The 14,558-nt window shown below is 28.1% G+C and overlaps 1 protein-coding gene across 2 annotated transcripts in view; it reads left to right on the plus strand.

The window, feature by feature from the left end:
* The window catches only part of LOC107443883 (voltage-gated inwardly rectifying potassium channel KCNH6), a 398,302-nt gene that overhangs the window by 342,450 nt on the left and 41,294 nt on the right, over positions 1–14,558 (plus strand). For both annotated transcript variants that reach the window (XM_087168266.1, XM_071183149.2), the window contains 3 exons: positions 5,688–6,081; positions 9,275–9,474; positions 10,312–10,564. In XM_087168266.1, coding sequence (XP_087024392.1) covers positions 5,688–6,081; positions 9,275–9,474; positions 10,312–10,564 — 847 coding nt within the window. The remainder of the gene's footprint in view (positions 1–5,687; positions 6,082–9,274; positions 9,475–10,311; positions 10,565–14,558) is intronic.

Genomic DNA, 14,558 nt, shown 5'->3' on the forward strand with positions numbered 1-14,558 from the left:
TTAAAAAAATCCTAATTTTGAGCAATAGATATTTTCAAATCCATAAAAACCATTTTAATTTTTAATTGTTCATGGAAAAATATTATTTTGTGTCTCATTGATTTACTAAAAAACAAATTTAGAGAGCGAACACTTTTCTCGGTTTAATATTATTTTTTTTTTATCTAACTTGCTTTTTATTCGATTTTAATAAACCAATAGTTTTAATAATCCTATTTTCGGTATCATTTCAAAAACCAGTCACATTTTACCATTCCTTGAAAAATTATATAAATATATAAATACTTGTTTAAAATTTAATAATTCAAAAAAAATCGTTGAATAATTTTAAAGAAAGTAACTATATCAATGTTTTATAGTTCAAAATGAAAAGTAAAAGATTATATTTATTACATTATGATATAAATTTATTTTGCTTGTTAAATGAATTAAATTTGATAAAAAAAAACTTTGAAAATGAATAAAAATTTAATTTTCGTTCATTTCAAAACGATTACACTGAGTCTATTGTAGCCATTGGAATTCTAGCATTCATAAAAATGATTAAGTCTTACTATTAACTTAACATAAGTTCATAAAGAATAATATACTTTAAAGCATACATGAAGAATTAAATTTCTGATAAAATTACCTTAGTGTGTAATAATAAAATTTCTAGTTAAATAAATAATTCCAAGCAAAATATACGTTATATAACGGTTAACAAACAGTTTAATGGGAATTCGGTTTTTTAAACTATATTACGACACATTAGGTAAAAAAATACACAACTGAAGATTAAATTTAACCGAATAAATGGCTTCTATGTGCTGGTTTAAGGCATCATGATAAAATTGCCAGATTTTATCTCATATTATAAAACCGTATTTTATTGTCAATTTTAACAAAATCATTACCAAAGAGACTCGAAAACAAATTGAGCATTTTGGAGTCAGAAACACGCATTCTGGTAGTTTTGACCATACTCATAGTATAAAAATAATTCGTTTTATTTATAATTTAGAGTCTACTAAACCATTTATTTTTTTAAATGTTAGAGATACAAAATCCCTATATATATTAATTTACTAAATTAATTTATACCCTCAGATACAAGGAATAGCTTAAATTTTTCTAAGTACAATTAAGTAAAATTTCAGCAAATTCTAAATTTCTACAAATATGTTTAAATACATTTGAGCGTTTTAAAAGAAAAAAACATTCAAACGAATTCTCAAATAATTTCACATCAATATTTTAGTTATTCCATTTTGGATAGTTTGTTGTTTTACTATAGCTATGTGTGCGCGAATTTTTACAGTGCTTAGTTTTAGGTACCTAAAGATTAAGTCATTTGCTTTTAGTTATAACTAGCTTGAAAGCATTTAGTATTAGAGCATGTTATTTCATGAAATATTGCTACATTGAATAATATATTAATTTACTAAAGTTAGAACTATAAAATAGCATGTTGCATGTTTTAGTAAAAATTACAATGTTTGAAAAAAGTTATTTAGTCATGAAAATTCAAAGCATGAAATAGATATTAAAATAGAATAAATAAAAGTTTTTTTAAAAGTAATAAATTATTTTTTAAATACTTGAAGCATGAATATTTAATGAAATAAAATATTTATAAACAATACTTTTCTATTCTGTTATCCGAATGCTTTAGTACATTTTGTATGTTGTAAGACATATTTCTAAAGTTATTAGAGTTTTGTGTTTATTCATGCAAATTTGTGTAGTCAGATGCAGTGATACTAGCTATTATAGACTAATATTAGTCTAGATTAAGATAAAAATTTTCATAGTTAGATCGAAAATTCATGTTTAAATTTTGATCAATACTAAGCCATGCTTAAGCTAGACTTATACTGATAAAAACTAATAATTCCAAGTAAAACCTTTCCTGTCGTAATGTGTGTGTAAATACTGTTAAAATTATTTTTAATGTACTGTAAACATTATTCAGAAAATTTTATTTAAAGCATGTTGAATTAAAGCTTCGATGCCAGAGAATATGCAAATTAGCCTAATGCTTTAAAATATTTCCATCATTAGTCATTTCAAAATTCTTCAATTTAATCGAATTCGAAGTAAATAAAAAGTCATCATGTTGTGTGTAGTTTTTTTTAACCCTTTAAAGAATGGAGAGACGGATATAGACATATTTTTTTACCGAATATATTTTACCCAACAAATAATTTTTAACAACAGAAAAAGTAAAGCATAATTTCGTGGAAATTCAGAAAACAACAGCTTTAACATGTTCATGGTTACATGAAAAATTCAAAAACATTTTGCATAGCCCCATCGACACTTATCAAAACTTCGAAAGATCAGCATAAAACTTCAGTTCTTAAATTACTAGTAAGGCTAAAATATTTTCGCACTATTTTACATGCGTGCAAAATAAAAACAATTATTAAAATATTTACAGATGTTATATAAAGAACGCTTAAGTAATTTTTAACTTTAAAAAAATTCGACACTTGTAAAATAATAGTACAAACATACTCAGTACAAGATAATCCTCACGTGTTCCTCGTTAAAAAAATTATCTAATATCAGTAAGACTTCATGCGAGAAAAGAAATTACAATACCTCAATTAAAATGTTCAATTTCCTGTAGAAATCTGTAAAAAGAGAACTTTAAAAGATTTATAATTCTTCAAACTTTTTGCACTACACTCTAGCACTACAATTGTTTTTTGTGGCCCAATTGTTTAAGTTATATTGCAATAGTATTCCAGTATTTACAACCATATTTGCAGAAGCCTGAATTTTTTTGAACTGCAAAGATAGTTTAGCTTTTGGATTAGTTAATAATAACTAAAAGTGCTTCTGAAAGATCATTTTTGTGGTAAAACAGAAAGCTCGATTAATGATTTTTTTTTCTTTATTCCAATTCATTAAAAATTAAAAACAAAAAATAAAATTTATAGAATAAAACAATACAGCTTATATTTATAATCGCAATAATTTTCTTACATTGAAAGCAGGTACTTATAAATATAATAGCCAAATCTTAGTATCAAAAATGCAATAATCGAGTCTACGCAAGAAACTAAACGTAATCGAATTCAATCCGAGAGAAATGTACTTCCCATGTTTGACTTTTAACACATTCTTGTGTTGGTTTCTTTTTATGTTCATTACTAAATAAAAAAAAATAGACCCAAAACCTTTAAATAAAGGAAAACTTTTATGTATTTTAAATTTTTAAAGTAAAGGGAAGAAATATTTGCATTTAGGATCATTTTATGTGCATTTGGAACTATGAACAATTACTTTTTCTTTTGAGAATTTGTTCAAGTATTTATTTACTTTTAAAATAAATTATTTGGATAAATTATACATAATAATATATAATTTATAGCAATTTGTAATATATTATTTAAAAAAAAATTTCTTCAAAATTCCTGCTTCTAGAGTAAACATGAAATAAATCACTTTGCGCAAGATATTAAATGAATTAAAGCAATGGAAATGTAAATTCAAAACTTTCCATTATTAAGGAAAATATTTATTGTTTAAAAGACTACAAATGGAAATAAAACGTGTGTTTAAAGTATTATTTGACAAATAAACACATTAAAATTATAAGAATAAATGGAAAATAAATTTACTATATATTTGAATTCATATATTAAAATTTTGTGTAATTGCAATAACCAAAAATTCAAATTTGCATTCTTTTTATTTATTTTTAATTCGCTTTGTTTAAGTTAAGCAAATCACTAATTTAAGAACAAAATTGCTCATTTATTTAAAATCTATTTAATAATTACTGAAAACAGTCTTAAAAGATTAAATCTATGGAAATGATATAGATTCCATAGTCCTCAAGACAAAATTTATAAGTGCAAAAAATTTTTAAATTTAAGAAGCTTTGAAATGTATGTTCACATTTCAATTTAAAAAATTTTTAAGCACGCTAGCTAGTTTCTCAAAATTTTAAAACGTTTAAATTAAAATAGTATTTTTGAAGCATAAATTAAAAGTTTACTCGTAACTGCAGTTATTTTTATCCTTCGAACGAAGCAGATATTAGAAATCATTACTTACAAAAATATTATCGCATCAAATACCACATACCAAAACTACCGCTTATTGATACTTATCTTTTGGCAATGAATAATCAATATTAATTAGGTTGAACAATTTATACATCAAAGCCTTGATTTTCTCCCTCCATATCTCATTTATTAGTTTGATAAAAAGACGTTAAAAGACAAATATTCTCATATTTCATGATACACAAGCTCAATAAGAGCAATAATTGTTCTAGATATAGTATTTTGCAATCATGAAAAAGTAATAAACAATAGGTATTTTTAATTTCTAACGTAACAAATAATATATATAAGCAGTCAGAAATACGTTTAATAATGTGGTTGTGGTTTATTTTCAGCTATTATAAAACGTAAAGTAAAAGTAAATTAGTTTATTTTTAATACTAATTAAATAATGGAGAATCTAAATTTTTCTGAACCAATTTTTTTTTATGCTGATATCTTCTTCAGTTTGCTATTTAAAAGAAGTGAATACATATTTGAAATTTTATTATTTCTGTATTTATAGGTATTAGTAAGTTGGAAAAAAATCTGTTCTGCCTAGTAGAAAATAATTTTGGTTAATTGATAGAAAGAACCAATAGCCGTCAAAATTCAATTAATAAGGGGTTGGCAAAATGAAATTTACTGTTTTGTTTGGAAAGATAATAAGAAAAACTGTTTGTACTCTATAAAGAATTATTTTTAAGTCTTTAAAATTATCAAATAATTTTTGAGAATACCACTTTTATCAAAATGATTATTTGAGATAAAAGTTTCAGCTTTTTAGGAACTATTAAGGTGTATCAAATTTATCCTCTTTACATCTAAAAGCTTTAGTTTATTAATTATCTGAATTTAAAATTATTTGAAATTAAGAACTGGTTAAAATTTATTATTGTTATAGTATTGATAATTTTAGTAAAAGTTTTAGCGTTATGAGAAATAATAAGCTGAATAAAATTTATTTTTATATCTATTATTAATTTTCGTTACCATTTTTACAGTTGTAGAAATGAATAAGCTGATTTAAATTTGTTTTCCCTGCTATTATTAATTTTCGCTAACATTTTTAAAATTTTAGGAATTATTGAGATGAATAAAATTTATTTTGACATATAATATTAATTTTTATTTTCACTTTTAAAATTAATTTCGCCCTTATTTTTCAAGTTGTAAGAATTAATAAGAAGAATAAACTTAATTGTACTCGCTTTACTTTTTGTTAACATTTTTAAGTTTCAGGAATTAATAAATTGAATAAAATTTATTCCATTATTACCATTAATTTTCGTTGACGTTTTTAAAGTTGTTGGGATTAATAAGCTGAATAAAATTTATTTTTACTAATATTATTAATTTTCGTTAACACTATTTTATGTTAATAAGCTGAATAAAAATTGCAATTATTAATGCTGATAATTTAAGTTAGAAGTAATACAACAATAATGATAGTCATATAAATTTTTTTATTCAATTACTTTTTCATTATTTGTTCGTGAAAGGTTTTATAAGTTTGTTAGCTGTAACTGCTTCTGCAAATGATTATATTGCTGCAATACTGCATTTTTTCAGTTTGCAGTAGGTTTCATTAGTATGCTTTGAAATTGGGATTGTAAAGAATTAGAATATTTTATTCTTTTCTACCAGACAACAACCCTGATCGGCCTCCTGAAAACTGCCCGACTATTGAGGCTAGTGCGGGTGGCCCGGAAAATCGACCGTTATTCGGAGTATGGAGCCGCCGTTCTTCTTCTGTTGGTGGCAACTTTTGCGTTGATTGCCCATTGGTTAGCTTGCATTTGGTACGCTATTGCGAACGCGGAACGAGGTACACAAGAACCGAAGATTGGGTGGTTGGACGCTCTTGCTAACATGACGCACCAATACTACAACAACTCCCATGGTGGACCTAGCATCAAATCCAAGTATGTGACAGCACTTTACTTCACATTCTCAAGCCTTACCAGCGTTGGATTTGGAAACGTGTCACCCAACACCAACATGGAGAAAATATTTGCCATCATCGTCATGCTAGTCGGATGTAAGTATGAATTTAACTCTTTATTCTAAAATAATATTTTGAATGTAATGTAGATTTGGCCCTTTGAGTGTTTGGCACTGCAATCGACTTGTCAAGAGAGAAATTATCTATATCAGATTTAAGATTACGAATAGAACAATGAACATATATAATTGGTATTCAAAACAGTGGCAAATTGGAATAATTTATTATTGGTACGCAGAAGGTTAATTAATTGGATAACCACAGGGACCCCGAACCGGGGAGTGGAGGGGGCTTTAACACCCTCACATTTTAAAAATGAAGGAATACAGTCGCTTTTAAGATTAAAATTTTTCACTCTATATTTGTGTAATTAAATTTGCAATAAATTATTAGATAATTTTTTGGTGTTTAAAGAAAAAACTGAAATGGAGACTATGTCTAAATTTCAAGCGAGCTTTAACATTTCCTCGGTGAAAACTGTTATAAAATCTTCCCTTACTCATCCTTCTTTATCCATCCATCAGGATCAAATTGCAGTTTAAAATATCTCACTTTGGGTACACCATCCATAAAATTAATTTTACTTTTAAATATTGTACCGTAGTTTTCATAACAGTATTTAAATAATTAGAGTGGTTTTACGGTAATCATTATTGCAAAAACTACGACATACGAGATTTTTTGTAACATGTTTTGTAACATTTTATGAAAAAAAGTACAAGTATCCTGTGTGTCGGTAGTTTTTACAGAAACCTGATCCGAAACTTTTTACAGTGAAGGGGGGAATAGGGAATATATTTCTGACACTCAGTCCATTTTTCACTTTCTGTCACATATCTCCTAGTCTTTGCATTCTCCTAGTATGGCGATCTATAAATGCGAAACTACAATTAGTTGAGAATGAGATTTGATTCTTTTGCATTTTTATGTAGGTAACTAAATAGTTTTTACAATCAATAAGGAAAAGCGGTTAAGGGATTGGAGCGTTATAACAAGAACATTTAATCGGTTGAGGTCTGAGATAGTCTGGTTGGTAGAGCGATGGGCCGATGTTCAAGTGGTCGCTAGTTCAATCCCCACTGGCCGATGACTCCCCGAGTACTAACTGGTGTATGTTAAATCGGTGGGGTAATAAAGTCTCCCAAGTTCCAAGATCAAATCAATACCTCTGGGGGTACTGAATTGGAGATTGATCATTCTCTGTTTCAAGTCTAAAGATAAATGAAATTCGGTTAAATGAATGGGTCCACTCTTTTAAACGGGCTGTTACGAGTGTGTGTGAGTAAAGTGTATTCTTGGCCATCGACGGCTCCATTACAAAACAAGAAACGCACCATTTACTTCAAATTCGCTTAGTTTCGCTAAGCAGGTTTGCTGATGCTAGAAAGTGGCATTAGAAGCAGCAACTCACTTAATCGATTCATAAAATATAAAGCTAAACTAGATCTTCATAAGAATGTTTTTTCTTAAAAAAAATTAGTATTCAAGATGCAATCTAATTTCACTTTAATTTCGTGAACAATGAAAACTCAAGACCATAATGGGTACATAAGTGTGAAAATGAAAGTGTGCTTTTTTTATGATGAAACAATCATTGCTATCGAAATCAGCAAGTGAGGGAAAAAATGTTTTTATATTTTTGAGTTACATTATAAGTTTTTATTTTTTATATCTAGAATGAAAGCGTGACAGTTAAAAATAAGAATTAATAACATTAAATTAATGTTTTAGTTAGCAAGCGTTAAGGTTTTAGTTAATTAAAGCGTTTTAAGCGTTTTAAGTTAATTAAAGCGTTTTAAGCGGTTTGAGTTAATTAAAGCGTTTTAAGTTAATTAGCAAGCGTTAAGTTTTAAAATCAGACCCAATCTTTTACAGCTAATTATAAATGTATTCAATTAATTTATTAAAATTTGAAACTTTATTGAAATTAATTTACAAATACATATATTTAATTTGTTTTTCTTTTATTTTAAATAACAGTATTGACTAAAAATTATTCAATTTGCTTTAAAATTATATCCTATAATATTGGGTGCTATGCGATGCCATACAAGTCTTATTTATATTTCGATTGAATATAATACATTTTCAGCAAACACTCATCAGCTCGAGGGAGTTTTTAGTAAAATATAAGAAAGTGATCTCATATTTAATTAAAATTTTAAAATTTGAAACGGAAAATTCACATGAATAAAAAAAATTTCAATGCACCAGCATAAAACCTCAAAATAATTACTAACAACATAATATTAATAACAATAATGCTGTGGTTTTTCTTAATTGCCTTTAGATCAAAACATTATAGTATAAGACACTGAAGCCTTACTGGAGTTTTTCACCCGACAAATTTAAATGCTTTTACTTGCTGCCATAAAAAAAAATATGCCATTAAACGAGGAATTTGTGCATTAATTACAAAATCAATAAATCCTGATGTTAAACGCTCAGAGGGTCACACTGTTAGAATTTCCATTCAAAACTTGGTCCAATAACCGGCAGTAATTCGTCCATCCAATTAACCGTTAATTGTACAATTAGAAATATTTCTTTACCTTCACGGGTGTGGAACAATTTACAAATGATATGGTTAAAAAACCATGAATACAAAACTAAGCAGTTTTGCCTCTGTTTAGTATTAGAATGGTTTCAAAACTGTAAAATTGAGATTTAAATGAACATTGAGTTTGTTTATGTTAGGCTTTTCATTAAGTTATGGGCATTGGAGTTCGGTTGTGATTGAGTTGTGTTCAGCCGCTCATGATATTGACAGATCACTCGGCTAAATTATGTATCTAGTTGCATTTACAAAGTGGCTGGATAAAGTGTTCTCCAAGCACTTACTTCTATAAAAATATTTAACATTCACTGTTGTGCTGGACATCCGATGATGGAAAATAAAAGCATGAATTCGTAATCTTTATCAAATAATTTAGCTTGAAGCTTCGGAGAACGTGTAATCGATTTTATTTGGCTAAGGGTTTAGTGGGCACCGATAAAATTATGGTTGTTTAACAGTATAAAAAGTCTAAAAGCAGTTAATAAACAATTTTTCCCACAGTTAACAGTTCTAATATCTTCCTTTATGGTTATTTGACAGTTTTGGTTGAGTAACGGGAAATAAGTATTGAAAAAATACTTATGCAATCAATTTTATTTCTGACAGTGCAAAAATAATGAATTAGAATCAAACTGACCGGTAAATAAATATTTTTTTTCTTCTTCTTTTCAGCGCTCATGTATGCCAGTATATTCGGTAATGTTTCAGCAATCATCCAACGATTGTATTCAGGTACTGCGCGGTATCACACACAATTACTACGCGTCAAGGAGTTCATAAGGTTTCATCAGATTCCCAATCCACTTCGTCAAAGGCTTGAAGAATATTTTCAACATGCCTGGACCTACACGAATGGAATCGATATGAACATGGTGCGTTTTTTCTTCTTCGATAATCCCTTTTTTTTTCTTGGGAATAGTTATAGTAAATGCATATTTACCAATTCTTAAAAAGAAAAATGCAATCTATTTATTTTTTAGTTAGATTCTCATAAATAAAATAAGTTTAAAAGAAAATAGTCTGTAATAAATTATTTAGCAGTCTTATGAATATTTTTATATACAATTAGAATATCCAATATTTTTTTTATTCTAAAAAATAATATATATATATATATATATATATATATATATATATATATATATATATATATATATATATATATATATATATATATATATATATCTGGGTGTGTGTGTTTCTATGTATTTGTGTGTGTTTCTATGTACAGTAATAAGCTTCAATTAATCTTTTTATGTTGTTCCTTTATCTAAATCTTTTTCTTAATTTGTTGTTCTGAACCAAACGCTCCTTCTCTTACTTTAAAATTCCCATCCTGTCTTTTAATCTATTTTTAGTTCAAGTGCGCATTAACTAACGTTTAACCCCTTAACTATTCGCGAGAAAGAAAATTTTTCCACGACCTATTTAATAGACCAATTACAATTATTAAGATTTCCTTTATTCCCTAAAACAAGACATTTTACGGATTTATTTTCCAAGAATTTCCCTTATCTCTTATTGCGGAACACTTCGGTGATTTTGTGTTACTTGGATATTTATTCTCTAATTATGAGGGGTAAATAAAATTAATTTGCTATTTTTAAACTGTCAGAACTTTTTGCTTCTTATAATAAATAACTTCTTAAAACAAATAATTTCGAATACTATAAACAAATTTCGTTATTTATTTCTGTTTTGGATTGCAGGTACTGAAAGGGTTTCCGGAGTGCCTCCAAGCTGACATCTGTTTGCATCTAAACAGAAATCTGCTCAATACATGTCCCGCCTTTAAGGGAGCAAGTCCCGGCTGTCTGAGAGCTCTATCCATGAAGTTCAAAACGACACACGCACCACCTGGTGATACCTTGGTGCATAGGGGGGACGTACTTACATCACTTTACTTCATTTCTCGAGGGACCATTGAGATTATGAGGGATGACACCATTCAAGCGATTTTAGGTATTATTTCACTTTTTATTATTCCTCTAATTTAAATTCTCTGGCAACATGCATTTTTGTATTTTCTCATTCACGTCTTGCAGGTCTTGTAAACGGGTGTCTATTTTTGGAGCGCTTAAAACATGTAGAGTGCTATTTCCAATATGCATATTTTTTAAGAAAATGAAGTTTTTAATCAATAAGTATCTTATCGCATCAGATTCTTGGGAATATTTATTTAACATACACATGTTTTGTCCCTTTATCAATAAAAATTGATTGCCGTTTTGCCGTTTCAGGCAGTTTTACTGTACAGAAAAATCGCAATAAATAAACTGGGATGATTAATATTCTCTTAAAAAAATTAATAAAGAAAGTTTTTCGATATTTATCTGTAAACTCGCTATTTAGTATATTTTCTAATACAAGTCAAGAATTTTTAGAACATTTTCGAAAGCTGTAGTTGAGAGGTCGGTTTATTTTCGGAATCACTAACTTTGAAAAATTCCACGGGGTCATCGTCAAACGAAGTGCTTCTTATTTTGTCGAGCATTAGCGGTAATCAGTATATATCACGTAACGTACACACGAAGCATAAAAATACGTAAAATAATAAGTGAAAATGGATTACCGAAATATGAAAATTGAAAGCGAAACACATAAAAAGGGCAATTTGAAGAGATATTATTATTACGGAAGGCCCATGAAAATTTTTCCACTGTGCAACAGTTATTGGATCTACCCTTACTACTAGAGAGGGGTACATTTTTATTTCCAAGCAAAGCATGCCTTTTTTTTATTTATTTTTTATTTTTTTACATTGACATTGGTAGTAGTTTTGATTTGTAGGTAAATTTCTAAGTAAAAAAGTGCACTCTTCGGTTTATACACGAATTGTCTTGTATTAGAAAATATACGGTATTCTTTATTTAAAAAGTAATTACCAATAATATTTATTTATCATCCTTTCTTAAAATTATTCTGTGTTATTATTGAGTTTATTTTTTTATTAATATTCAAAATGAAAGACTTCGAATTAAAAGTTTTTTTTCATTAAATTATAATAACCATGATGTTCACTTAATATGCAATATTACAGGAAATAAATGCTTAGTTATTTTTTCACAGTTATGCTACTGTAAGATATAAGCATTAATGTATTAAAATGCATTAATTATTTGTTCATTATCTATTTTTAGGATATTTTTGTGTTTTCAATATAATTTTCTGTAAGTTTCATGCCTTTTTTTAATATTTAATTATATTATTTGGAAATTAATGCATCAAAAATCATTCAATTATCTGTTTTCTTACGAAAAAAGTAAAATGAATTAATTGAGTCTGTAGTAAAATCAAAATCAAAATACATCAATTATATCTAAATGAGAATAATTTGGTTTCCGTTTCTGATTACATCAGGGTTGTCCAAAGGTAAGTAAGGTGAACATTCTCAGAAATACAATGCTCATGTGAAATGACAACGCCATCATACAGGGTTATAAATGAATGTCGGAGTGCGATTTTTAGTGCCAAATGATGATTGCATCGTTTCTTTACTTAGGCTTAGTGAAGGAGAGATTTATCAAGAATCGTAAGCCTTCGATTATCTCTAGACATTTCATCTACAGCAGAAGCAAATTCCTTGGAGATCGCTGTGTTTGTTCACCATGTTCATGACAGATCTGATATCGATTTTCGCTTTTCTCGAAAATTGATACACGTTTTAATAACAGCAATTCGTTTTAAACGTTTGACGATAAAGTCGATCAGATCACTAAGCAGCGTAATACTGTGCGCTGTAGTGTTCTGCGCGCATCCTATTTTTAGTTCCACTTCATATTCATTTTTAATGCTTGAATTAGAAATGATCAATTAATAATGTCTCCAACATTCACCTCCATTAGCTCTTGTTGTACTCTTTCGCTTTTTACTAGGTCTTATATTTACTTTAATATTCTAATGCAAATTGATTAATCAGTTTTATACAATGTGCAATAATCCCCACCTTTAGTGCATTCTTTTTAGTGCGCTTCCTTGAGCTCTTCTCTGTTTTCTCGAAGCTCTCTTACTTTAATGCAAATTCATATTTAGTTTAATGCTCTTACTGATGGGAACTGATTAATTAGTAAAATGATTACTAACCCAGTGACAACATTTTGTTTGGGCAATTCTTACATTACGATTATAAACAGATCACAAACATTAGTTGTTACGTTACATTACATTAGTTTGTGCATTACACAATATAACCACACTTTAAACATCACTTAATAACCATAACAGCTATCTTTCGTGGCTATAACCATAATAGCTATCTATATAATTTGGTGAGCATCAATCCACCAACAGAGGATCAAACCAAAGTTTTCTACTTTGGCAGTTCAGTGAGTTAACCACTGAGCCATCGTGGCTCAAACTTATTCTTAGCTGTTAAAGAAATCAGATCAATTACACTGGGTAATAAATTTGTTGCTGCATTTATAGAAGTTCCCGATCTTGTCTAATTTGGGAGTAGTATTTCAAACTTGGAATTAGTTTTGCTCTTAAAGCTATAAATTTATTTCAAATGACATTTGTCGAAATGTTCAAGTTCAAAAAGTATAACAGGGGGTCACATAAAACTTGTGACAAACTTCTAGGGAAGTTAGGACACATCATCAACAATTGCATAGGCACTCATGCTCGGAAATGTCGTCGTATGTGTCTACTCTCTTAAAATGAACTAGTGAAAATAACTCAACTTGAGTGCTATTTAACTCTTTCATCTAGATAAAACCGGCCTTCTCATCTTGAGTTAAAATCACTCAAGTGAAAGAGTTATATGGAAATAGCTCAATTTGAGTGAAAAAAATTTCACTCAAACTTGACTTATTTTCACTCGAGTTTGAGTGATTCTCAGTATTACCTGAGTGAATAGTTTTCACTCAAACTTGAGTGATTTTAACTCGTGTTTGAGCGATTTTCATCATTTCAGTTTGTAAATTGCAGTCAAAATTTTTACTGTTAATATTCGAAATTTTTGTATTTAGTGGTGCCATCTATCGTAAGCGATAGAAAATACTATAGTTTTCGTTTAAAAAAAATTCCTTTTGAAAGAAAGCCTTAGATAGGAATTTTTTTTATCATAACGTTTGTTGAATAGCGAATTAGAAATATCGAATTAGATAATATAGTACTTGCGAAAGTTTTCGCTGTGAGCATATCGACACTGCGTATTCTGGGATTCGAACTGGCTTTCCGTCTGTCGTGAGATTGATCGATTAACCATCTCGGCTACAGTCCTGTGTCAAGACGGCTACAAAGAACTAATTAGTTTCATGAGCTGGGTCTTGCTGGCGAGGATAAAGTTTTCATTTGTTAAATCAAATAAGGTGAAAACACAGTTAAAATTTTTTTTCAGAGTTAACAGTTTGAGTAGCAGCATTTTGTGGTTATCCAATTATTTTGATGGTATACGGTAAAACAACAATTAAATGAATTATTACTTAAGAGGGTTTTTTTATGAAAAATTCCTAACCATTGTAGATTTGAGTTTTTTCTTTCTTTCCCTTAAGTTACGTCATTTTTCTTTGAAGTTAAATTTTTAAAAGTGAGGAGCTCTAAACGAATTTTTAAAGTAAACAGTTTTATAAATATTATGCTCATTTAGGTTCAGTTGAAAATACTATGAGTTATTTTTTTTCGAACAAATTTATTCGTTTAATTTATAAAGCTTTATTTTCAAGCAATAAAAAAGGTATATTGTTTTAAATTGCCTAAATTTTTTTAAGACAAATTTCTGAAACTAAGTGAAATTAATAAATTTTTGAAGAAGGCGTTAGAAGCTAAAAAATCTGGACTAAATACCCTTTTTCAAACTCAATTTTGCAAACTCCTTTGATATAAATTTGTTTAAAATCCAAACTATATATTTGTTTGATTAGAAAAAAATAAGTATAATTTTTGTTCTGCAATAATCCTAGCTTAGTATGAATTCGAATTAAAAAAATAACTAATTAACATTAACTACTTGACT

The sequence above is a fragment of the Parasteatoda tepidariorum genome, chromosome 7, assembly GCF_982258835.1.
Source record: "Parasteatoda tepidariorum strain Cologne lab strain chromosome 7, Ptep-v5.0, whole genome shotgun sequence".
Lineage (NCBI taxonomy): Eukaryota > Metazoa > Arthropoda > Arachnida > Araneae > Theridiidae > Parasteatoda > Parasteatoda tepidariorum.